The sequence below is a fragment of the Perna viridis genome, chromosome 11 (assembly GCF_037379345.1).
Source record: "Perna viridis isolate PV_CMFRI_1.1 ecotype Kerala chromosome 11, ASM3737934v1, whole genome shotgun sequence".
Taxonomy (NCBI): domain Eukaryota; kingdom Metazoa; phylum Mollusca; class Bivalvia; order Mytilida; family Mytilidae; genus Perna; species Perna viridis.
Window position 1 is genome coordinate 27,955,849 of NC_142455.1, and position 27,063 is coordinate 27,982,911.

Consider the following 27,063-nt stretch of genomic DNA (forward strand, 5'->3'; position numbering starts at 1 on the left):
TGAAATTGTTAATTGTTTATTTGCCAACCAAATATGCAAATTAGTGAATATGACATCACTAATGAGATTGGCGAACTCTCCTATACAGTGCACATGTATCCAGCTTATTCATTAAATTTCTATTGAAAGTCCTTTTTTTAAATTAGTATAATTTGCAGTTTAAATAAGCAACCAAAAGAATTTTCAAATTATCTTGAGAGTTATTATGATTTTAGTTGATATCCAATGCCACTATAATTGGTTTTCTAGCAACCAAAATCAAATCAAAATTATAATAGCAACCTCTCTCTATCAGTAATTGTTGGGCACACCTCCAAGTCAGTTGGAGTGTGAAAAGGCTCTTAGGCCCACGTGGGAATCGGAAGGACCCCTAGTGGAAGTAGTCCAGATTGTCATTAAATGTCAACGCAGCTAACCGAATTTTTCAGGTATACTAGTTGCAATAACGTAACCCTCCATGTATCCCGAAAGCTAGACTCTGCCACAAACAATCGTTTATTAACTTTTATTTTAATTTCATCAGATATAACATCAAATACTAACAAAAGCCCGTATGTTGGTCGTGCCAGGTCTGAAAAGGATAGTGAAGCCCATCAGCCATCCCGAAATCAGTGACCCATTCAGTGAGAAGTCGATTTTGAGTCGTAAAAGTGAAAATAAAAGAAAAATGAGAAATGAGCCAAAATTTGTAGGCACCGATCTCATTTAAATTCTAAAGTGCACATTAAAAGGGTTTATATCATGCAAAAAAGCTTAAAAACATATAGTTACCCCTTTTTGTCGACATTTTTGTTTGTTTACATTTTGCAAGTGTCAGGAGGGAATAAGGTCGGTATGAACTCGATATTGAATCCGGAATAACGATTGTTAATTAGTTACCACATATATGATTGTTTGCATGTATTTTTCTGCCTGTCTATGACCATTAAAACATATTTTTTGACATATTCACCATACCTATTCTCGTTATGTTTATAACACATTTACAATAGACAATAGGCAATTTTATTGGCTCAAACACAATAACAATAATCGGTTAAGGCCCATACATGTATATCATATGCGATATACATCGTAATAGTACAATAGTAGGAGTACGTATCATAAATACATTTGAATAATATTGGATAACAATATTGTAAGTTACACAAATAATTAAAAAAAAAACAACTCCTATGGAACGCCTAAACTGTCTGATGAGTAGTTCTATAACATAAAACCACGCATTTTATGTTTATCTTTCATGTTTTCATCGGATAATTTCATTTTGTGTTTATAGTCAAAAAGTCGAATTTATGCAAATTTTCGCGGGAGTCGAAATTCCCATGTTTCTGGAATTAAAAAAATATATTCTGACTACGAAAATCGCCACAAGTCATCAACAGAGTCCCAGTTGTAGCAATTGTGATAATATTGAACGTAAATAACAAATAAGCTATTTTTTATTATAGAATAAACACTCTAGGGTGACTGGATAGACTACCCAAGTTTATTTCGTTCAGCATTTTTCTAATCGGCGTTGTGACCTCTATTTTGCCTTTTACGGACTGATTTAAAGTTTACATCGGATCGAAAAGTTCCGGGGTCACACGTCATCATGAAATTTTTGTTCACATCACGTAAAGAAGAAACCACATCACGTAAAGAAAAAAACACAGAACGTAAAGAAAAGAAAATGCACATAAAGTATTTAGAGATCGACATTACGTAAAAATGATACGACCTCACGTTATAAGAAAACCACTGCACGTAAAGATAAATCCATACAATGTAAATATATGTTGCCATAAAGTAACCATAAAACGACAGAACGTAAAAACGAAATGACAGAACGTAAAGACGAAATGGCAGAACGTAAAGACAAAACGACATAATGTAAAGATGTTCCTACATAACGTAAATACAAAATGACCACATGTAATTATAAAACCACAGGAAGTAATATAAAATTGACAACACGTAAACAAATGTGTATCTCATCAGACAATTTAGGCGTTCCATACACGTCTGTATAAAATGTGTTTATGCATAATAGATCTTTTTTTATATTCAATCAGTTTGTTAATACAATCTGAAGACATTTTTAATTGTATCTTCGATTTAATTTTAAAAAGAAAATCAGTTTTCTGCTGATCAGTGTACAATAAATCAAAACCAGTATTTAACTATGTAAATTTTTCATTGAACAATTCTCTTATGAGTATATATTTTGGACAATGAAACAAAAAGTGAAGTTCATCTTCCACACTGCCATTACAACAAATTTGACATAATCTTTCATTTCTTGGAACATTATAATGGCGCCCTTTTTCAATTTCCAAATTATGAGCACTTAATATGATTTTAAAAATATTAGATCTGTCAGCTAAATACTCTAGCTCATCTACACATGGTACTGTGGTGCCAGATGTATAAAATTGTCTAAAAATGATAATTTAGAAGATTCATTTATTATAGAATGTCCCAATTGCCAATGTTCGTCATTTAAACGTTGTCTCAATTGACCTAGTAAAGGTTTAATGGTAACATTATTAAAGTCTGTTAAAAAAAGCCTAATTTGTCTAAACATGTGACCATATTCCGGTACATAAACTATGTTTTTATGTTTTTACAGAAAAAAATTCATTGCTTTATTTAATATTCATGTATTGATGAAAAAGAATGATTTGATGACTTAGTTTACGAGATTTGAAAGCCGCAATTTGTATTTTTCTCCTCAGCGAAGGTATATTGTTCTTCGTGTAATTCATTTGCGTGTGGATGTGCACAAATAAAGAAGTTACAAACATCGCAAAGACCCCCAGAAAGGTTAGTCGATTTCTTTGCTAAGTTTCGTGACATCTATTTAATAATTTTTTTCAAGGACAAAGCAGGAATAATACATGTATCAATTATGCAAGAAATAAATCATGGAAACTCATTTCAGCGAGGGGACATAAAAGGCCAGTCCGTGGTAAAAGAATGATAAAGTGGAGTTTCCGTGATTTACTTCGATTATTATAAGACAATAGTTTCTTCAATTTTTTAATAGACGCAGCCTATGTGTTGCAAGAAATGTTGGTCTATTTAGAACTTTAAAGCACGTTATATAAAAATCTTACATTATATAAAGAATTGAGCATACTAACTGCGAACGAAATAAAAAAAAAATGGAAATCTGGCAATCACCTGTCCGATGGTGAGCAGATTTGTTGACCGAGCTAAAAAGTATATCGCATTCAGAGATTTTTTTTAACAAACGAAGAACCAACATAAAAGCGAACACGGGACGAACCCCAACGTACTACTGTACTCGTATAAAGCTAACGGTCTGAACGCACTGAAAAAGAGTAGTTATAACGTTAACAAATGGAACGAAAGCATACCAAATACATAACGAATCAAACTAAATTACTTGTATTTTGGAAACAAAATTAATTTAAAAAAATACTACGCTCTGTTGAATAGAAATGGAGCACCATTAAAGAAGGGAAACGCTGTAATTATTATCTAACGAAAAAAAAATTGCAATATGTTCAATATATGGCGCGAAATCATAAATCGGTTTTAGGTGTCTGATAACCTTTTAAGCTCTTATATATATGTGTATATATATATGTAACTATATGTTGAAGCGAGCGAGTTATATTGACTATTGAAAAATCACACACACACACAAACACACACACACACACACTTAGTTTTTTTTATCAGCAACGGGAATTCTTTAATAAGATTATTATCCACATTGGTGGTATCATCAGAATTACCATATTAATCTGTCTTTCCGTTTGATTTTTTTTGCCCCAACTACAATGTATCTCGATCGACATCCTTCTCTTTTCCAACTGAAACATAAATTTCAAATTTGGTGTATGGCTTTGATTAGACATACGTTGTAAGAAATTTTGTTGCTGTTTGTTTCATGTCTGATATAGACAGCACTTCAATAGAAGAGTACATGTAAGGTATACCTAACACGACAAAGGGTGCAACTTCTGTTTCATCCCTCTCATTGTTCACCCTGCTGTTCCGTGCAAGAAATAATTTCAATTTACCTCAGTGCATTCATGTCACATATTAGCTATGGATAGTGTAACCAGAACCTAATTCTTAATTAAAGCTTGAGAAAGAGCTAACCTTACAAGGCTTTAGACACGGTGCAGAACTGTAAGTTTTATCAATGATTAACATCTAGGAGCTGATAAATTACTGTTTTAGATAATGCTTTAATAGGAAACTATAATTGTAATTTTTTCAACAATAGACTGACGGGGTCTGGACTTTGGCTATTTTTGCCCAAATTTTACACACAATTAACAAAATTCATCAAGGAGATTAATTTCAAAGTTCCAAAATCTATGGATCCACCATTGTACGTCTAATCCAAGATTGTTCGATAGTGTTTACACGTGAATTGAGACTTTCAGAACGAGCCACAAAGCTTCGTGGTATATCATGTGACCAATGTCCCCCCCCACCCCCCACCCCTGTTAATGGTGACAGTTTTTAAGTAAGCGACAATTTTTCATTTCCAAAATTTTATTAACGTGATTATGAAAGACCGACCTACCTGCGTTTAGATGTTCATAGACGAATCAAAAGGTGGCAAGGGCCCCTTGTTTATGTTTATAAAATTCAGAAAATCACTTTAGGCCTCGGAATTCCTTAGTCCGCACTGTAGCTCTCTGTGTCATTTCTTTCAATCCCTCGTAAATACTTATGGATGTTATCATGCAATCTGATTAAAATACACGATCTGACATATGCCAAGTAGCGTAATATGCGAATACACAATTGGAAATTCTAGTAGGGAACATCTCAAAGGTGTTTTTCGCCAAAAAAAATATTTTTAGGTTCTAACAAATCATGATACATCTTTCGAGGTTGTGAGGGGTTGTTCGGGAGGGACCAAGGGCTCATTTCAACATTCATTTATTACTTATTCGCCAATTTTTGAGTTGGGAATGGTCGCAAACGATTTGGGAGGGGTCAGGGATCTCATTTTAATATTCATATCCTCTTTCAACATTCATTTCCTTATTCGCCATTTTAGGTCCCTAAGAGATCTCATTTCGGCATTCATTATCTATTTCAACATTCATTTCCTTATTCGCATTTTAGGTCGCACGGAGTTGGGAAATGTCCAATCGACTCGGGATGGGTCAGAGATCTCATTTCAACAATCATTTTCTATTTCAACATTCATTTCCTTATTTGCATTTTTGGTCGCACGGAGTTGGGAAAAGTCGCAATCGACTCGGGATGGGTCAGAGATCTCATTTCAACGTTCACTTCCTTTTTCGCCATTTAAGGTCGCACAGAGTTAGGAAGGGTCGGCATTGACTCGGGAGGGGTCAGTGATCTCATTACCACATTCATTTTCTTTCTTTCTTTTTGCCATTTGAGGTCATTTCCCTTTTCGTTTATGTAGTCGTTTGGCTAGGTGAATCAACCATGCAATACCCAACTCATCAACACACGATGGTTTTCAGGTACATTTGTATGTTCCATTTACGAATCAATTCGCCATAAATATATAAAGTTGCGGTCACACATGGTTTTTTAGTTAAATGTGAAATAGATGCCCCTACCCCACAAAAATGCTTAAAATGATATGTTTTAAACCTCTAGAGTATTTTTGTTTCAGTATCACCATTTCTATTTCCTGAAGACTTGTTTCGATTTGAATTTTTTTCTTATTTTCATAAAAGGTAGGATGCATTCTTTTCTACAATTTATCCAACGATTAATTGTCTCAAATTTGGAATCATTCGATAAATAATTTCAATTAACTTCATTTTTCAATATTTAAAAAGCACAAAACAGAAATATTACTCTCACCCCTATAAAACACGCCTCAGTAGGTATGTAAACTGCTCATTTACGGCATACCAACCCTGTCTAGATATTAACAACAGAAAACGACGACTCTATCATATCTTTTAGTGTATGTGTTGGAGTTACCATGTTACTCCCGTAGTGATATTAATCAAATGTGAATCCTGAAAAATTCGAAAAATCTTCTGGAAACCTTAATTCAAGGTTATTATCAGAATACAACAGCATTAAAACATGATTTTTCAACTCTTTATACTTCTATTCCCCATACTCAGTTAAAATCCCGAATCAAAAATATCATACATCTTTGTTACTCCAAAAAGACGGTACTCCTAGATACAAATATGTAGTTCTTGGTAGAGATTCCTCATACTTCATAAAAAAAATAATTCAAAGTCATCTTCCAAATATTTCGATGATGTTTTCAAAATTCTCGAATTTTTTATCGAAAATATATTTGTCCAGTGTGGACTCGTTTTCCAACAAACGGTCGGCATTCCAATGGGGAAAAATGTGCTCGCCTACTTGCTTACATATTCCTTCACTCTTAGGAGAATGACTTTATAGCTGATTTGATCCAAAAGAAACAACATCGTTCAGCTAGATCCTCAAATTTCTGTTTCCGCTATATACTAGCAGATGACATATTATCGTTAAACAATTCTATTTTCGGTGATTTGATACATCCTCAGCCTCATATCTTAACCTACACTTAGAGATCGATGGTAAAGAAAAAACTATTGACTAAACTATACGACAAACGCGTTTCCATTCCGTATTGTCAACTTTCCTTTCAAGTGTGGCAACATCCCTTCAGCACCTCCGTACGGAGTTTTCATATCACAACTCGTACGTTATGCCAGAGCTTGCTGTAATTACGCATACTTTTTATATCGCGCTAGACTTCTTACAATTAGGCTTCTGGAACAGGGTTGTGTTTCTACAAGACTGGAGTCATCACTACAGAAGTATTGTTGTTGTCCTCATGAACTCGTGAATCGTTACGTGTATCCATCTGTACCATGAAAACTGATTAGTTCAGCGTGTCATAGTTTTTCTTTCATCTTCCGTCTACTCTGGACTTGACTTCTTATGAGCAGGCAGGTGTTTCTAGATAAGCAGAGGACGCTTTCACTACCGATGCACCTGGTCCAAGTTTTTTAGTGGGGTCCGAGTTGCTCATTTACTTTTGTTGTATTATTTTGGTTATTTTAAATTGTGTTCTTTGTTTTGTATGTCTGTTTTTCAATGTCTGGTCCGTGTTCCTGGTTTATGTTCTTTTGATTTCCGCTAGAATCTTAGTTCCCCTATCTTTGTACATATTCAAGTGTCTTGATGTCCTTGTATTAACATGTTTCATGTTTATTAAATCTCTAATTATGAAGGAAATAATACAAGATAATCTGTCAATCTATATAAAACATTCCTACCCAGTAAATGTAAGTATGTTAAACCTCGCTTTTACGGTTTATAAGACAAGCTACCTGCGAGACGCTAAAACGTATTCTTTCTCAATGACAGGATATTAATTAACACCTGTGGGTAATTGACACGGTTGTTTATTCGACCTTCTGTATCTATCATCAGTAATCTGACCGCCCTCGGTAGAATTCTATTTCATTGTATCGTTAAGGGCAAAGAGAAGGTAATTTGATACGAAATGAATCTAAACTTCTTTTTAATTGATATCAGGACACAAAATAATTCTACATGCATATAGTTCACTGCATATCATACTAGGCTGAAACATAGATGTATAACAATAACGAAAAGATTTATTTTAAGACCATAAATTGCAGGTAACATTCCGAAATGCCGAGCCCCGAATTGCCGACTCCCAGTTTGCCGAGTCCAATTTGCCGATGCCCAAATTGCCGACTTTTCCTATTTTGGTTCCTAGAACCGAATCTCAGTTTCGGGAGCTCATTAAAGTTCTTTAATTTTATAATGTATAGTTTTGTCCTATTTCAGTCCTACATTGCTTTATTCATTATGTTAGAAAATACAGCATCATCTTCACAATTGTAAGAATATTCTGATATTTTGGAATGTCTCCTATAAATTTTCATATATTCATTTCTTTTACGTCTTTTCTTTTCCTTTTGTCTTTGTCTTTCGTTATATTCTCTTTGTCTTTTTGCCCCTGCGTTGTCCTTGTATGCTCTTGAATTCTCTTTGCAATTGGTTTATTTTTATAGTAGGATTTTCTTTTTTGTTCTCTTCATTTCTGCAATTTTAATTCTTTGTTCAGTCGAATTCTTTCCGCTGATGGTAACTTCCTGCTCGCCTGTTGAAAAATTAATTTGTGAATTGCGACGTAAATTCCATGCATGACGTCGATTTTTTTAACAGAAAACAAAGGCTTAACAAGACTTTGAACATTTTTTTTCACATATCTTTTAACGTAATTCAAATGATTTCTTTTTGTAGTACAAAATAGTATAACATACGTACATTCTCGGAATAGAAATAGATATATGCTAAGACCTTCGAAACGGCAAAAATGAGCGACTGATTCGTGATACTTATCCAGTAATTTGCCTTCAAAACGTAATTACTTAAAATTGTAAAAAAGATAAACGAACTGGTGTTCGGCCTGAATAATTTAATCGATAATATTTAGCTATTGGAAAGCACATTTAGAACATATTTTGAAATATAACATAGCGATAACATGTATTTTCTTACCGATTCTTCCATTTTCAATATTGATTATCTAAATATTTACTTTTTACGCGTATCGCACAACTTTTCGATCACATCTTCCGTGGTCCATTTTGAATTATTTGCGTGAATTTCGTATGACGTCATAGTGCGAATCAGCGAAATTCTATCGTACAAACATTTGGGAGTATCTGTTAAATTTTTTAAAAGTGATAGGCAAAAACTTTTTGTTGTTGTTACATAGTGTTACAAGTTTCCCTATATTTTTACAGCTTTCTATCTGTTATTTTCATGTTTTATATATAATAGTAGTGATAAAATAATGAGTTGTGGAATAAAATAGTTGGTAATTGCTATTTTATCATACATGAAATGTTCTATTCCAAATATGTTTTTAACACGAGTGTATTAAACTACATAAAATAGCGAAAATTACAGTTGCTGTCAACTTTGTACGCGACGTTAAAACATTTTTGCGATGGTCGGGTAGCAGATATTGAACAATATTTTTTTCTTAGAGACTGTGAGCTAGTTTTTCTAACCCCGACAAGTTGTTGAACTGGGAAATGTTCAAGATAATCCCGTATTATTGCAAATAAAACACAATTTGCCAGTTCATTTACTGAGGTAAAAATGTAGAAATAGTGTTGACTGTACCATGAATGTGTATACTATAGAAAATTATACAATAAAATCCTGTGACTATCTTGCTGGATCGATGGGCTGAGCGGCAAATTAATGTCATGTTAAGTTGTTATTTCTACACAGGGTTTTCTATACTTTTTGAAGTCGTAACTAGAAGTTACGGCAGCTGTCGATCGTAAATACGATAGATATAACAAGTTTATAGTGTCTGTATGTCGTCACATTTTATGAAAATGTGACGACATACAGACACGTTAAGGATTTTAAACTATTAATATAAGATACGAAGAACTTTATCTATTCACGCTTTCCATGGAGTGTATAACTGATAAACATCATATCGAAGCACCACCCGGTATTGTCACGGATAAATCAAGCTCTATCATGGAGGAGATACATCGACTGTCCAGGAAAGTGAAGTGTTTTGTGTACCTCACTCATTTTTTTACAACTCTGGTAAGTATGTTTTTTTCAATAATCTCCTTTAAACAGCTTTATACAATACCTGAACGTGTATGTACAATGATGAAAGGCACCATCCAATTTATGTTCACAACTGTTCAAACATATTTCACACATATGAACTTTTCTTTAGATCATCTTGAAATAGGAACAGTAGGACACCAAACAGTCAAGCATGTAAATCCATGGACAAAACGCTGCATCAGCATGGGACATAAAAAGTCAACAAACAACAAAGTATCTTCAATATGAAGACTACGAGTGAACTTAGATTAACAGGCACAACCTTAATGAATTACCAATCAGCAGCAATAAAAATGAAAAATAGTCTATGGTTTCCCGTTGAAAGAAAATCAAGCCGTACACAAGTTTACTCAGTCGAATTTTCATTAACTCTGTCTGCGTTTCCGCCTTTTCTTCTGTATTACTTCAAAATCAAAGATACTTACGAATAGTACTTAAAAGAAGACATGATATATTTACGTCCCTTACAGAAGCTTTATCAATTTCAGGGGGCACGGATGTGGTGGTTTGGCGTTGGATTATTCATCATAGAGGTTGCTCCAAACTCGTTACAGCTTACGGCAATTTATGGATTCAGTAATGGCGGTGCTTTGCTTCTACTATCAACCTTAGTAGGGGACATAATCGACCGAACAGCAAGACTTACAGGTTGGTCACGCTAAAGTTGTGTGTTCATTGTTGTAATTTTAATTCAGTATCGTCTAAATCAGCAAATTTATATCGCCAATATCGACGATCCATTGTAGTAAACATGAAAGTCGACTTTACCCATGCACACTGGTACCCATGCAATGCATGACGATTTACAATGCTTATAATGAATTCAAAATTACCGCTCATATCAAATTTTGATTTGTTGAACACGATTTCAACCAAATAAACAAGGAACAAGTCGTATACAAAGAGTACTAAAACAAAAAACAGTCGAAATGAGATGCAAAATGCAGCACCAATAAAGTTTTCCCAAGTGCAATACAAAGATTCAGCTCGATCCTCAGTTATGTAAGGCTTTTTGGATTTAAAAAAAACCTGGAAACTTCGGTATGTAATCTATGATAAATCGGGAACTGTGCAAGTGTGTACTATCGGAACCTTTGGTCACCAGAAGCACTTGGCATCGACTCATTGGTTGCTACATACAGATATATGACTTACTACTGAATCCTTACTAATCTGAATTAGTTTTGTATTATCTGAATTTTACAAACCTGATAAAATTTAGTATGCCAAACCATATATCCAAACAGTACCTAATCTAACTGAACAAACATTGCCACAACTACTGTCCATATATATGTAGGTAATTAGAAGGTCACATCATGTACAAATTTATATGATGAAAACTTCGTCACTTGAAGTAATGGTGTAGTGACGTCCTATATGTAGATAAGTTTCTCTCAAATATAACCCGGGTCACCAGTGACGTCTTCTGTCTTTTGATTGGCTGAGCGAATATGACGTTATTTTATTTACTTTTATACGTAGTAATATTCAAATTTAAAGAAAAATACGTTTAAATATTTTTTCGATATAAATACACGATTGTAAAGTTAATATAGGTAATCTAATTTTTGTTTTATCTTATTTCATAAGCGGCAATTTACTCATATATTTTGTCTAATCTGGTTCCCTGGTCAAAATCATAAGCGACCCTGGGCTTGCTAAAAACCAGTGACGGATATGTACAATTGGGTATGCAAGTCTCGTCAAGTGACTCCGTCGTTTCGTAAGAATGGGTCCTAGTCTACCATTCAAATGTATGGAGATTCGTCATTACCATATCATTGAATTCAAAATTAAAAGCGAAGTATCATTTTTGGGTAAAAATACTGAATAAAAATGACAATTATCAAGTTCTAAGAGATAAAAATGTTTAGAATAGCATAAAATAGAAGATTTTGCATTGTGAAGCAGCGTTTGAATTTCCCGGAAGTACACACTAAAATGCATATCGGTCTTCGGATTTCAATACGTTCTACACCGGAAATTCCGGAGGGGAAACTGAAACTAGAACGAGACTTACAAACCCTATATATGAGTAAATTGCCGCTTATGAAATAAAGTAAAAACCAAGATGAAAATTTATAAATTAACTTATTTATTGTGCATTTGTATCGAAAGGTAATCTAAGTAATTTGAAAGAAATATTTAAACGTTGCTTTTAAAAATTTGAATATTAGAACGGATAAAATAAATAAATTAACGTCATATCCACTCAGCCTATCAAAGACAGAAGACGTCACTGGTGACCCGAGGTTATAGTTGAGAGAAACTTGTGGAACGAAAATATTACCCGGGCTACCAGGTTAATATTTTGCCTATCCGTCGCTAGTGACCTGGGTCTATGTTTTAGCGATCCTAGAGTCGCTTATGATATTGACCAGGGAACCAATCACAAACTCCAATGAACATTTATAAATACAAGTTTAGCTTTTTAAAAAAGTTTGCTGTCTTTGTAGCTTTTACTGGGACTAATAATACAATAAGTAATATATAGTCCCAGTTTCTTATTTTCATAGTTGAAATATATCAGTTGAAAATTTCATGATAAGAATTCCAATTTTCAAAACTTTATAACTTTGGTATTTTATGTCCAATTTTGGTTCTGTGAAATGTTTCATTCAGATAAAACAATTCATATTTTGTATGTGAATTTATTCTTAATGATATTTATTATGTAAAACGTTATTTTCATATAAATATATTATTGAAAAGTTAATATGCTCATATAGTCTAATTACTGAATACTTATTTATTCCATGGATAAAAATAATTTTATCTGCAATTCTGGGAACCAAAAGAATTTTTCAATTACATGTATGTTAAAAAATAAAAAAAGTTACGATGATTTTAAGTTGATGCTCCATGCCACTCAATGGATTTTTTGCCAGCCAAAACCAAATCAAAGGTAAGCGATGACATCACGAAGAACTCTCCAATGCGATTCTAAAATCAAAATTAGCTACAATATTGAAACAATGATTTATTTCGAGTATAAAAACCATATCTCTTTTGTAATTTTTCTTTCAATCATTTTTAGCTGCTCGAGTTGCTCTTTTCTTGAACAATTTTGGAATTGTCCTATGTTGCATAGTGGTATTCTTTGTCTTCCGCTTCCGGTCGGAAATAGAATCTAAGCTGCCAGACGAGGGGTTACTGAAAATATGTTTTGCGCTGATAATTATTTTAACAATATTTTCTAACCTTTGCAACCTTGGAAGGACCCTGGTAATGGAAAGAGATTGGATTGTGGAAATCTGTGGCAGAAAACAGGACCGTATTGCAAGTAAGTCTAGGTAAATATAGAGTAATAATTCAGATATTTAAAAGCTGCTGTTTGAAGATAAAAAGGTCTACTGAAATAGCGGGCTGTAAACCAGGTCTACAAAGCCGACTCCGGTCGAACCTACTTTAAATGAACACACCATGTGCATTTGAACGGACCGTATTTGACGTGTTTTCTCTATCGAAATGGTTGCGAGTTGTATTTAGAACAGTTATATATATGTGATTCAAATTTGGTCGCCCCCTCTGCGGGATTCGAACCCCTTCTCTTCTCTGACATCTATGGCAACACCGCCTGCATTAAGTCTAGCGCCCTAGACCACTCGGCCAGCTAGGCTACACCGCCTGCACTAAGTCTAGCGCCCTAGACCACTCGGCCTGCTAGGCTATATATCGCATAGCTGGCCGAGTGACTTTGTGCAGGCGGTGTAGAGCGTTGTGCAGGCGCTGTTGCCATAGATGCCAGAGATGAGAAGTGGTTCGAATCCCGCTGAGGGAGCGACCAAATTAGCATCGCAAATTTGCAACCCCGCATCGATTCTAGAGTTGGGGTGTAGTTTAGACTTGATTATATACATGTATGCATCCTTGTATTAACATACTATGTCGACCCTCGCCGTGCATGCTATGTTTCTACATAGTAATGTACTAGCAAGTAAGATGGTAGAGTTGCTTCACCCCATTAAACTTCTTACATGTATTATATACTTGTTGTGGCTGTATTTGTATACTGTTACAGATCCTCTGTCTCACTCGGTACCATCAGAGGTTGTCCTTATCGGTTACATTGTGTGCTAATATTCGTGCTCTAGATTTACTTACGAGGAAGTATCATTCGGTTAACGAAAGCTATATTTTTATATAGCCTAGTTGGCCGAGTGTCTAGAGCGTTGGACTTAGTGCAGGCGGTGTTGCCATAGATGTCAGAGATGAGAGGGGGTTCGAATCCCGCTGAGGGAGCGACCAATTTTGTATCGCAAATTTGCAACCTCGCATAGATTCTAGAATTGGGGTGTAGTTCAGACTTGATTATATATATATTTGAAGCAATGAGTGCGACGTTCCGATTCATTGATCTGTCGACAAAAGCCATCGCCTCACTGGTTACAGGACAGTTGATGACCTATGTTTCTAGTATATACGGACCAGTTTTCATTGGCTGTTGGAACATATTCTCCTTCTTTGTTGAGTTTTGGCTTATTGGTGTGGTGTACCGAATGAATCCTAGACTTCATTCGAAAGGTTTACCAGAATATGGTGAGTAATGAGTATATAATCTTATTCGTGCCTAATGGCAATGGTTTGTTGTTATGCGCCCACTCAACGAGTGGCACGGTATATTGGAATTATCTTGTCCGTCAGTCATTCCGTCCGTCCAACATTTGTCAAAAAGGTCTCGACTGCCATTTGGTGAATGAGTAACCAAGGGAACCAAGGTTATAGCGGTATTGTTCTAAATTTGGTGTGGCCATTTCGGTAGCTGTTCGATACCAACTTCCTGTACGCATGGAAGTATATCTAACACAACAACACGTGTAACTTCATGTTGTTGATGTTTTCTTCTTCTTTTTCTTATTCTCGTAATCTTTTAGGCTACACATAACGTAGCGGTATCGTTTATAGCGTCCCCTCTAACATTTCAATCACGTCTGAAGCAAACCCCTTTCGGACCCTAAAATTCGTTCAGTTTAAAAAGTGTTGACCAGATTCAAAGTACATTTACAATCATGAACACTTGCTTGATACTTAAACCCTGACTTTGAAACTTTTGAAAAACTTTGCTTTCGCGAAAGATAACCGTTACTTGAATTGAACAGAACAAATGATTTCGTTAATTGATAGAGGAAACAGTTGTGAAACAAAAACTGGTCAAACGTCCGACAAGTATTGACTTCCGGGAAAAGTAAACATTATTTCTATAACGAGTGACTTAATCCATGTAGCGTCTGTACAATGATACATATTTTTTGTATTATGATATACATTTTTTTTTCGATATTTAGACTTTGATCCTTCCAGTTGTCCTAACTCATAAATATCACTAAAGTTTCATTTTCTATTTCTTATTTCCGGTTTGAAGTGACACTGAGAAAACCGAACACCTGTCTAAACCGAACAAAACCTGCAGTCCCCTTGCTGGTTGATTTAGGCAGGTTTCTCTGTACTATTTTTAATGCATCCGGACCAAATGCTGATGGTAAATTGGATTTTGTGTCGAATGGCAGTTTCTAAGTTTCATTGTGATATGTAGTGTAGGATACATTGCCGGTTCTCGGGGTTTCGCCATGCATACGCACGGGAAAGCTTCTAGGCGTCGTCCCAGACAGATTATTCATATACATTCTTATAAACAGACCCACAATCCTAAATAGCTTTTCCTTATCCCACCAAATGATTCACTTAAATCAAATCACGGAATGTCAACTCCTTTTTATAGAAAGTGTACAAATGACAGAAATTTCCAGAATAAAATATGTGCTAGTTTTTTCCTTCTCTCATAAAGCAGATGTGTTTCCCAGTTGTAATTTACTTCTCATAGGGAGCTGATGTGTTTCCCAGTTATCCCTAAAAGGGGTTGGGACTCATTTTGAAATGGTAGCCCCGGTACGGATTATGTCAACTTATTACAAAAAAATCACGATAACTTGGTTAAAGCTTAAATGACAAGTAAGCATGATAATTATCTTGCCAAGTCAACTTAATGATTAAAATGTCATGAAAAATTATCTTGACATCTTGACAAGTCGATGTCATTTACATGCCATCATCCCTCAGTCACATTTCATTTGAGTCACACAAAAGTCTCGAACGTGGTTTAAAATGTAACCCTATGACATGTATTTCCCAAGTATCATGTATAGAGACTGAAATATGTGGCTCCTTTTCCAAAATTGATTTTCAGGATTTGAAGTACAAGAAAAAGTGGTGTGTAGTGGTGAAGACAAAGCCTCGGGTCAAATAATGAGCATGAACAAAAAGACTGAGCAAAATGACATAAGTCTGTCTTCGAAAGAAACAATGTTGACGAATGAAGTGCGAGAAAAAGATGTTAACTCAAGTCTTAAAACCGATACTTCTCTCTGCGGAAAGTTGTTTTCCAGTTTTATATCTCTATATCGAGGATGGAGACATTATAAGCAATACCAAGTGGCACTGTCAGGACTCGCCTTAGCTTTCCTCTACTTTACTGTTTTGGGCTTTGACAATATCACAATAGGTACGTTATTGTTTTCTATTTCATTAGTATAAGTAAAAAAGCGAAGTGCAATAAGAAGGATATAAAGACCTAATAACCTATCGAAATACCAATAATAATAAAAAGGGAAACAGAAAAAAAAACAATAAATAGTTACCAAGGAACACATACACACACACACACCAAAAGCAAATGAGCAACTCGAATGACACTAATCGGCCTGGTAGTACAAAGGTCAAAGTATCTGATTTTATATGGGAGAAAGACCTAGCTGCGGATGCAGTAATTGATGAACAATATTCTTGTTACAAATTTTTCAGTGTTTATTATAAAGACAACAACATACATCGATAGAAGCGTTATAACTCGCTAACCTTGTATTCCCATTTTACTATAGCTCAGTGCTATAGCTATGAATTGTGGGTAAACAACGGGATTTTTCATTTTTCTATTGTAAAAATAAAAAAATATATTAGATGTAGGTACAATGATTAAAGCGCAAACAATAATAAAACCAAAATTTCCCCGACAAATATTTATTCACTTTGTGTATAAAATTATTAATACTAATTCCATAATTTCCTATGTTTATGCTTTTGGCCTAGTTTGAAGCCAATTCTTAATAGAATATCATTTTAACCATAGAGGTATACTTGGCATCATTTCCAGATTTTCTTAACAGCTTCAGTCTGGTAACTGCAGAGAAAAGAACTGTATCAGTATTGGAGATGCAAAATCGTACACCCTGAAGCTTGGCTGATCATTATATAGAGCCTACAATAATCGTGCTGGTGAAATTGTGTTGTTGTAGTACTGTCTTTCGTTGTAGCTTTTAAATTTTGCTCTGCTAGTATCGTGCCTTCATTGCATTTTTTTCTTTTTGTTTGTTGATGATAGGAAAAGTTTCCATTTTGCTATAGATCCATTACTGTATGCTTATAATCACTGCAATATATATTGCGCCTCTTGGAACCAAGTTGTTACTTTTAAGTGCTTCTGTTGTTGACTAGGCTTATCATTTTGAATTTCGTTCTACCCAGTCATTAGTCATAGTATCAGTCAAATAATGAAAGATTGACGAAAGATAAAATAGGGCATTAGTTAAATACATGTAATAGTTGTCGATAAACTGGTAAAGATCGTGATATTTGCGGGCAGTCTAAATATCACGATATTGACCAGTTTATCAACAACTATTATGTTCATTTCATTGAGGAAGTATTATGATATTGACGGGAAACCTTTATACTGCAGGTTAATTAATACCACGTGTAAAGGTTGTATCCAATTGAAATTTGATATTTCAAATATTTGATATTTTACTGATATGAAATAATGAAATGTTAAGTGATACCCGCCACGTAATGGGAAAATGGGGTGGCAAAATGTTCAAAATGTCTTAACTTGAAAACGGCGTTTTGGATTTTGCTTAAAATTGAACTTAATATGTATTTCGAGGTATTAAACAACTGTGCGTGCGAAGTTTCAAAAACATTCACCGATTTTTCCTCAAGTTCTCATCTTGCAAACCGTCATGGAAGTACAGACTAACGGACGGACACGACACTTTTTGAAGGGTATTAGATGATACCTCGCCATCTCGTTTGGCGGGTATAAAAAGGTTATTCATAAAAAAAGATATTGAGACACATTGTGCTACGAACTACATGTAATTACTTTTGAGAGTGCGTGTAATGGCAACCACTTCGTGTTTGTGAACATGTTGTACAGTTACTTAACGCATTGAAAGACAATGCCTTGCGGTATTTCGTTTCTGATTTATATGATTCCAAAGGCGCACAAGCAGCCGATGTGTTTTAGTGCGGAATTTGTAGTGTCATTTTATTTACAACCTGGTAGACATGCCTTAAGAAAGTGAAACAGCAGATGAGTTGCATTATTTCCCAATTCTTGAATTTGTGTCGTATTGTCAAGACTAACCCATTGTCTGTTCTTTCTCCTATCTATGCTGATACATTTTCTAATTTATTACAGGATACGCCTTCAGCCAAGGTATGACCGAATCTGTTCTTGGCATTTTAGTATTTGTTTCTGCAACTTTTGGAATACTGGCTTCCATTTTGTACCCGTTTATCCGGAAGTGTACCGGACTTGTAAACACAGGACTTATAGGGTTGACTTGTCAAATATCTTGTCTGACATTGTGTGTTATATCCTTATGGTTACCAGGTGGAACATTTGGTCCACCCTCAGATATGACGTCATCGTATCTAAATACCACTGCTCAGACGAACTCGACTTCATTCCATAATACCACGGAACAGGAATCAGGCAATGAAATAGGTTTCCGAGGAATATCGGGAATGTCAACGTCGCTTATTGTATTGTTTGTAGGAATAGTGGGTGCCAGATTTGGTAAGTGCTCCCATGTCGATAACGGAATAGATGACCACGTTCTTTACAATATTATAAATGCTTTAACAGCGTCGTTGACGTCAAAACAAAAGTATATGGTATCAACATACACGAAAGATTTAAAGCAGAATTAGGATAATGAATGTAATTGTGGTTTTAGTTCATTGTAACGATTTTATCACAATAGTGCCACAGCGATACGTCATCTAACCAAGTCCAAATATTTGGCAGGAAATTGACCAAAAAAGTATAAAATGAACAGAATTCCTAAATGTTAACTTCAACAATTCTTTAGTCCTTTTAATTCAAACATTTTAAGAAATCCTTATGTTAATTCTCCAAGGTGTTTTGGATTCAAGCCTCAAAGTTCACAATTAACATTTGTTCAGTTTCATTTCAGTTGTTGTTTTGGCGATTAAGAGCAATTTTAGCGCCTTCTCCTTCCGTACAAGACTTTAATACCAATCCATATAAAATTCACTTTGCCAGTGGTAAAGTAATTCAGATCTGCACTTTTGAGAAAATCATACGTTCGTCTCCCACTAAAATCAACCATATAGAACCAAATCAAGAACGATAACTCTTGCAAATGCCAATAGGGTTTGTAAGTCTCGTCATGTGACTCCATTATTTCACAACAATGGGTCCTAGTCTATCATTACAATCTATATATATATCTCAAAAGCCAAACAACATAACGAAAAACTAAGGCATGCTACAGATAAGTAACTATTTCTGAACAAGAAATAATTCAAAAACTAAATTCCGTGGGTTTTTGAACATGCGTGAATCACCTTTTGTCAGATTTTTAGAAAAATTGTAGACAAAGTTTAACTTAAAAACTTTAAGTTGCATTCACATTGATTGTATGATAATTTTTTATCACCAAGTAACTCTATTTGTGACGCTTACTGACAGACTACTTTACTTGTCATCAAAGGCTCATGATGCGTCAAACTCGATATTTTATTCGTGGTTTTGAAAACATTTTAGAGTGAAAAAAAAGATTTTCATGTTGAATTGGTAAATTAGACATTTTTTTGCTACCAACATAACAGTAGTAGACCTAATACAAATGACCAAATGACTCTAATTAGAATAAGTCATAAAAATTGTTTTTATCTGACACCACCACGTTCTACTCTCTATTCAGATGACTATTTCAGAATCTTCGGATTTTTCTTTTAAAAAAATCTTCCAAACAATGTATAATGAAATGGTGTTGATTCATATAGATGCAGTGTATATATACTGCATTGGGAAACAGTTATACATATATTGAAGAATCGACTAAGCTACATCAACAACATAAAAAGTTTCGAGTGAAAGAGTAAAAAAATGTCTTGTTTTTTCAGGAGTTTGGACAGCAGATCTGACGATTTCTCAGCTTTTCATGGAAAATGTTGACGAGTCTGAGCGAGGACTCGTAAACGGTTTTCAGTCCTCTTTAAACAAAATGATGGACATGCTGAAGTTTGTAATGGTTATGTTTATTCCAGATCCGTCCATGTTTGGATACCCTGCTCTGGTTTCATATTGTTTTATATGCTTAGCCTGGATACTTTTTACAGTTTACAAGAAAAAATCTACGGGGACAATACTCAGTAAACATTGTCTTTGAAAAACGTCATGGTTGTGAAATTAAGTGATAATTAGGAAAGCTTGTAACTGACACTGAATTTGTAAATTTTCTTACAAAAACCCAAATAGTCAGGATTAACAATTTTACTAGATAAAATAATAGCAAAAAAATGGTATATTTGTTTATATCAGTTTAGCCAAGTTAATTACTGAAGATTTAAGCTTACCCAATGAAAAACCCATTTGCATATTTAAAAAGAAGATGACTAAACTCAAACAAAAGAGAAGACTTGAAACTTTTATTTTCACTAAAGACCTCACATGACAAATAACAAAAACGTAGTTGAATGAAAACAAGAATATAGCATTTATACAAATGTCATGCTGTACAAACAGGGAATAGGAAAAGGAACAGATATGGTGAAACGCAACAAATGCACCATCGTATGACCCCTATAAAAAGCTATATACTGAACATATAACAGTCTATTAAAATGATAAGTTGTAATAGACAGTGAAATCCTAGGTACTAAATACTTAGCTGCGAAATCGTAGCTCTTGACTTTTTTTTTATTTATATTTTTTTATTTTGCGATCTAACGTTTCAAAAATACAAAAAAAATAGAGTTACGTTTCGCAGCTACTTAATACTGACATTACGTTACGGCAGAATTTAGACAACCCAACAATAGATTTAAAAGCTGTTGCAATATTTACGCGTCGAACATCATACCTCGAGAAACAAAATAATTCGTCAAACCTTGTTTTTATACAATAAGCATTTTTTGGAAAAAGGTCGAAGCTTGTTGCCAAAATCTGTACAGTTAAGTATAATGAAATCAAGTGTTTTTCCCAATTTTGCAGAATTTACACATCTCTGCTTTATTTTGCACATTGATTTCCATAAACCGAACATTCACTGGTTTGAGATTTCGGGAATCTGAACAATTTTAACTATAGAAATGAATCTTTTTTATATGAGAACTAGGGACGGAATCGGTCCGGTTTCGTGATCTTTTTAATTATACCAATCTACATTTTCTTATCTGTATAAAATCTCCATACAAATTGTCCTGTTGAGTACTAATGACAGTTAGTTCATCATGTGATCCCCAGAACATCATCGCTGCATATGCGCCTCAAAACATAGTCAAAACCTAGCTAATCAAAGCTACATGATAAAATATAACCGTAAATAACATCTGATTGATTAGTAATATTATCTTAGTTATATGTCTACTGTAAATACCCTTGGTATTTTGTACAGAGCAAAATATATAACATTTTACACTGATAGAGACGTATATTAAAAATGTCCGCAGAAAAATAAGAATAATAACAAGCATTCCGAGAGTATTGCATGGAAATACATTATAATCCTCTATCGAAAGAAATTCATTTTTTAGGCCCAAGGGTCACAACTTAGCAAAAATTCAACGGATCGGAACAAAAATTCGAACGCCTTGGTTAAGCAACTGCAACCAACAAAAATGCGGAAAACTGACTTGCCGGACTGACGGACAGAGTACAAATTTAAAGACCACTTCGGTGAAAGTCGTCGGTAAGGGCCTAAAATTGCTTAATTGAAATGAGTCACATACCCTTTAATCAATTCCAACCTTATTTTTTGTGCATACATATACGGCAGAGAGCCCAAATTGTTACGTTAGTGTCTAGAAACCAGAAGTTTTTCTTTAATCATAACACAAAAATCAATCTCAGTCTGACGTACGAGGCGCCGAATGGGACTTGATCTTTTTGTAATCAAAATCAATTTTGTTAGACAAAAGTCGATTTTGTGTCACAAAATTCAATTCTGTGTCACAAGATTCAATTCTGTGTCACAAAATTCATTTCTGTGAGACAAATTCAATTCCGTGTCACAATAGTCAATTCTGTGTCACAAGATTCAATTCTGTGTCACAAAATTCATTTCTGTGAGACATAATTCAATTTTGTGTCACAAAAGTCAATTTTGTATGCAAATTAGCTTACATAATCCTTTGGATATGCAAATGAATTCAAAATGAGCAGCATCATGTACACGTGTATTACACACTTAAAGCATTCACTACATTACAGTGGATAAGGAACGAATGTGCACGGTTACAATAAAGCACATAAGTGAAAGAAATATCGTAATCATATAACCCACTGTCACTTAATCTTGAATCTAAAGATAGATCATTTGATCATTTGTTAACAAAAGGGAAATGAAAGTTAGACACGTACTATGTCAGTTTTTTTTCTCGCCCGACCTGTTCCACTCAACCGAATTTCTTGTGTCATACATCAATAGAATCGAAATGAAATAAAGAATCTATCTGTATCTGGCAAAAAATCGTGAGGGATAGTGGAACAAAATAATCTTTCGCCGACTTTGACAGATTAACAAATTTCACTGCTTAACATGTTTCTAATATGATTTTCTTGGCTAATCTGACGATTCATTTCTTTTTCCAGCCAAATTTGGGACAAATACATTAATAAAAATTATCTTGTCAATTTTAACAAATTTGGTTGCGATCAACAGGTCGTGTACAAGCATTTTATAGTCGAGTTGAAAGATGTCAGGAAATGATCACGTGATTCACCAGGGAACATCCCAATAAATCGAAAGTAGAAAAATCGCGTATTGTAAAACCTGTTTTATCAAAAAAATCTCATAGAAAACATAATAGCAATTTTAGTAATTTCAGAACAGTTTTACTGTAGAATGCATCTTAAAAGATTTTTTTTTTTAAATTTCACTTAAAACGGCATTTCAAAACCGTCCTGCGTTGCTTGAAGTAATCGAAAACCTGCGTCTGCGAGACCCGCGATTGTGAGATTATTTACTATTTTTTTTTTCATTGAGAGGGAATTTCTCATGCTTATCTGAGATGAACATGAGAAACTCCTGCGAGTTGAAAAAATATTTAATAATCTGTTTATCATTGTTTTGCTGAATTGTATGGTATTAGTTTTCCTTATTTTCAGTTTTCTTGACCTAAATATGCAAGTTATATAAGCACTGCAAAATTTCCTTTCGGGACCTTTTTTCGGCGACGTGCTACGTGGCGTCACGTAATGTTTTGCAGCTGTGATACACATTTTTGGGGAAAAATCGGTTAGCAATGACGATCGCGTTTAAAACTTTGATAATTATTGAATGAAAATGCATAATGACTTTCGACAGGTTTCACATTTTGGGAATAGGTGAAATGGAACAAATTCGGTGAATGTATGTGAAGTTGTATATTGTTTAACTATTGATTACAGTTAACACTTCAGGAATCAGTAGTAAAGAATGACATTTAGTTTCTCCATGTCAGGAAAAAAACAGTTCTAAATTATATTGGGAACACAAATTCTAAATGATATGGGTTACAAATATATACAAATGTACGATTACAGTTCTATTTTACATCATGTAATCTTTGAAGTTTGTTCATGATACATTTTCTCTAGCATCAAAAACTGTCAGTGCTGACAGTACTTTAATTTAAATTGTTTTAGCACGACCGTCCATTTTATTCAAGGTGTTCAAATATTTTACTTTTTTATAAAAAAAAAAAAAGATTTTTATTGTCTGTTGTATCCGCTTGCAAGATTGATTAAGTTTACTGTTGAATAAAATTTTAATCTGTTACTGGGTTTCGTAATGCTTTTTCAGAACTTGCTAGCCTTCCAATTAATCAGAGTATAATTTTCCTTACACTACTCTTTAAATGTAGGGATCTAGACTTGTAACGATAAGTCTGTCCATAAGTATTGTATGCATTGGTGGACCCGGGAGGCTTCAGTGCTTGGAACCAATTAAAATACAGATGTTTCATGGTCGTCATCATGAACTCATGGATCGGTGTATCCGTCTGCTCAATGATAACCGATTTTTTTTTTCAAGTTTTCCTTTCCTCTTTCGTCTACCCCGGACTTGACTTTTTATGAGCAACTCGGTGGGAGTTTCTAGAAAAGCAGAGGACGCTTACCCTACCGGTGCACCTGGCCCACGCTTCCTGTTTTTAGTGAAGTCCGAGTTGCTCATCTACTTTTGTATCTTTGTACGTATTGTTTTGGTTATTTAATGTTCTTTGTTGTGTGTCTGTTTTCCCTGTCTGGTATTTGTCTCTTGCGTTCTAGAATCTTGGTTATCTTGGTTCCCATGATAACTCTTTGGAATAACAAAACATAGTTTACCGATTTGAAACAAGGAGATGGAGAAATTAAGACAGAAAAATTCTTTATATAATCGTTACATTGGAGATATTGGCGATGAATTCTACTATAAATATTTGCATGTCTAGGCTTCAATATACTTGAAATTAAAACGTATAGAGTACTACCAAATACTTGAATGATGCCAACTCGAAATTGTAAAGACCTCATTAGCATTTGTAGTCATTCTAACTGTAGTAAAAATAACTACTTCTTGGGTTAACTTGTCTTACATATTGACTACTTAGTTCAAATGTTACATAAGTAATGTAAAATATGTGAATCACGTATATAAGTGGCGTGCATCAGATGTGGAATCTAAAAAAACAAAAGACCTACATGAGAATCTTCCTGTCAGTAGTCTCATCTTTGAAAGCAGCATACAATCTTTTGATTTTTCTACCTTGTATATACCACACTGCCACATGACAAGCTCAAGTCAGTTCGACGTGATCATGTATACATGTACAAATCAGGGAACTTAAAGATATCTTTATGTTCATCTAGTATTAGGTAGAGTAAAGCCTTCAAGTTATTTTGTGGATGACCAAAAAGTACTCGAGTCTGAAGTTGTTAAAATATGTCAATTTTCTAGTCGACAACATTTTTGTATTCTGAATGTATTACAGCAGACCACGGGGATACCTATGGGAACGAATTGTATGCCACTCTTGGTCGATCTGTCCCCACGTTCGTATGAATCCAGATTTCTACAAAGGCTACTACAGAAAAACAGGTGCGAGTAGCCAAGTCCTTCATTTTCAGTTTCCGTTTTATAGATGATGTATTACCTCTGCATAATCCTAGTTCCAAAAATTACTTTTATCTAATCCACCAAAAACGACCTTGAAATTAGAGACCACTGGGACGCATTTGTGATTTGTATAGGGGAGATGCATTATTGATGCTAGACTTCAACTGGATTATACTCACTCAGAATATAGCGGGTGCCGCTGGCGGAGCAGAACATGCTTACCCTTCAAGGGCACGTCACTCCCGTTTTTTTGTTAGGTCTCACTAACCACTTCCGGGTCAAATGGCCACCCCCCTATGTAGTACCAAAAACACACTGAACCTAGACATATGCATTGTAAGTGCATTATTTGTGTGTATTATGATTAAAAGTAGTCAAAATGAAGCTGAGAATGTGTACTTTAAAATCATATATGTAATTAACTACAAAAGTGTATGAATATTGTTTACATGTGTGAGTAATTTGCCTCCATGCTGTCAGTTAGCAGAACAGGTAAAAATGTGGATTTTCAGTATTATTTATTCAAGTAAATTTTGTGAAGAATTTCTACTATGATCGTACCATTAGCATAATGATTTTGGAAGCCTTATTTTCCAAGCTTCGCAACGGTATGCAGCTTTAAGATGTCATTTGTCCTGGGAATTCACAGTGAGACTTTGAAAATTACTTTTTTAACATGTAAAGTAATGGAAACGTTAGAAGTGGTTAGTGAGACCTTAGTTCATATTGGTAGTGTTATAGTGTTTTTTTTTGGGACGTCTTGTTTCCCTTGTCTTCACCATTTTTTTAGGACGTCTTGTTTCCCTTGTCTTCACCATTTTTTTGGGACGTCTTGTTTCCCTTGCCTTCACCATTTTTTGGGACGTCTTGTTTCCCTTACCTTCACTTTTTTTTGGGACGTCTTGTTTCCCTTGTCTTCACCATTTTTTTAGGACGTCTTGTTTCCCTTACCTTCACCATTTTTTTGGGACGTCTTGTTTCCCTTACCTTCACCTTTTTTTTTTGGGACGTCTTGTTTCCCTTGTCTTCACCATTTTTTTAAGGCGTCTTGTTTCCCTTACCTTCACCATTTTTTTGGGACGTCTTGTTTCCCTTGCCTTCACCATTTTTTTTCATTCGGTTTGCTACATTGTTTATGAAAATCGTCAGTTTCTCGATGTTCACGTTAAGGTATGAAGCATTTGATTTATTTCACTGCTGACGCTTCGGCATTTTTCCCGATATTACATTTCTTGTGTAATTCTTTATTACCTATATCTGTAATTGTGATTTATTGGAAATCTATTTTAGGTATCGGTATTGTATTGCATATTCCTGAGCGGGTGTACGTGTACGTCAAAACATGGAGGCTAAATATATAGTGCGTTTTCTTTTTGCCTTTTTCTGTTTTTGTTTTTTTCGCAAATGATCATTATTCATCATAAATACAGGGTTAATATTAAGCTATGACCCCCCCACCCCCCAAAAGAAATGAACAAAAACAAAAAAAAACTTCGTTTTTGAGGAAACAACAGCATTTTCAAGAAAATTAATCCTTCAGAAAAGAAGTCCATCATATGAACTCAAAATAAAAGTGAAAGTAGAAGTCAATTTTTAGTTTGACCTGTTCTGGGGTACACAAGTCCGTGCCTTTTTTTTCTGAAATGGAACTAAAAAAACTTGATATTACCTTAATGCAGAAACATGGTTAAAAGTTAGATTGAAACTCCCTGTCTATTTTTTAAAACATCATGAAAAGTTAAGGTATACTGTAGAAGGCTATGGGGCAAAGAATGCAAGACGGAGACCTTTACGTTGATGCCAGCTGTACATGCATGCTACCTATCCATATGATGATAGGGAAGAGTTCCAACACCCCATTAAATTAATGGTTAAACTAAACCTCAAAAGGCACAAAATTAACTTCTTTTTCAAACGAAAACATTTTTTCCAAGTACTGAAGCCTCCCGGGTCCACCAATGCATACAATACTTATGGACAGACTTATCGTTACAAGTCTAGATCCCTACATTTAAAGAGTAGTGTAAGGAAAATTATACTCTGATTAATTGGAAGGCTA

The 27,063-nt window shown here is 34.6% G+C and overlaps 2 protein-coding genes across 3 annotated transcripts in view; one reads left to right on the forward strand and one right to left on the reverse strand.

The window, feature by feature from the left end:
* The window catches only part of LOC148603588 (solute carrier family 40 member 1-like), a 47,965-nt gene extending 44,274 nt beyond the window's left edge, over nucleotides 1-3,691 (reverse strand). Inside the window, exon 1 of the mRNA XM_088553842.1 lies at nucleotides 772-3,691. Coding sequence (XP_088409968.1) covers nucleotides 772-787 — 16 coding nt within the window. The 5' untranslated portion in view covers nucleotides 788-3,691. The remainder of the gene's footprint in view (nucleotides 1-771) is intronic.
* Nucleotides 360-20,227, forward strand: LOC148603590 (ferroportin-like). Of its 2 annotated transcripts, none has more exons than XM_088553843.1 (9): nucleotides 360-428; nucleotides 2,721-2,808; nucleotides 9,411-9,585; nucleotides 10,104-10,263; nucleotides 12,656-12,901; nucleotides 13,948-14,157; nucleotides 15,803-16,117; nucleotides 18,092-18,472; nucleotides 19,828-20,227. In XM_088553843.1, exons 3-9 carry the CDS (start codon nucleotides 9,442-9,444, stop codon nucleotides 20,091-20,093), a joined length of 1,722 nt encoding a protein of 573 aa, XP_088409969.1. In that variant the 5' UTR covers nucleotides 360-428; nucleotides 2,721-2,808; nucleotides 9,411-9,441; the 3' UTR covers nucleotides 20,094-20,227. The 2 variants fall into 2 exon arrangements, with proteins under 2 accessions (XP_088409969.1, XP_088409970.1); XM_088553844.1 differs by having other exon boundaries at nucleotides 9,419-9,585.
* The last annotated feature ends 6,836 nt before the right edge of the window (nucleotides 20,228-27,063 follow it).

Excerpts from the sequence above, each read along its gene's own strand:
- LOC148603590 (XM_088553843.1), top strand. The coding sequence starts at position 9,442 with ATGGAGTGTATAACTGATAAACATCATATCGAAGCACCACCCGGTATT. Across the intron at positions 9,586-10,103 it reads CTCATTTTTTTACAACTCTG|GGGGCACGGATGTGGTGGTT; the intron begins GTAAGTATGTTT and ends TATCAATTTCAG. Across the intron at positions 12,902-13,947 it reads AAAACAGGACCGTATTGCAA|CAATGAGTGCGACGTTCCGA; the intron begins GTAAGTCTAGGT and ends ATATATTTGAAG.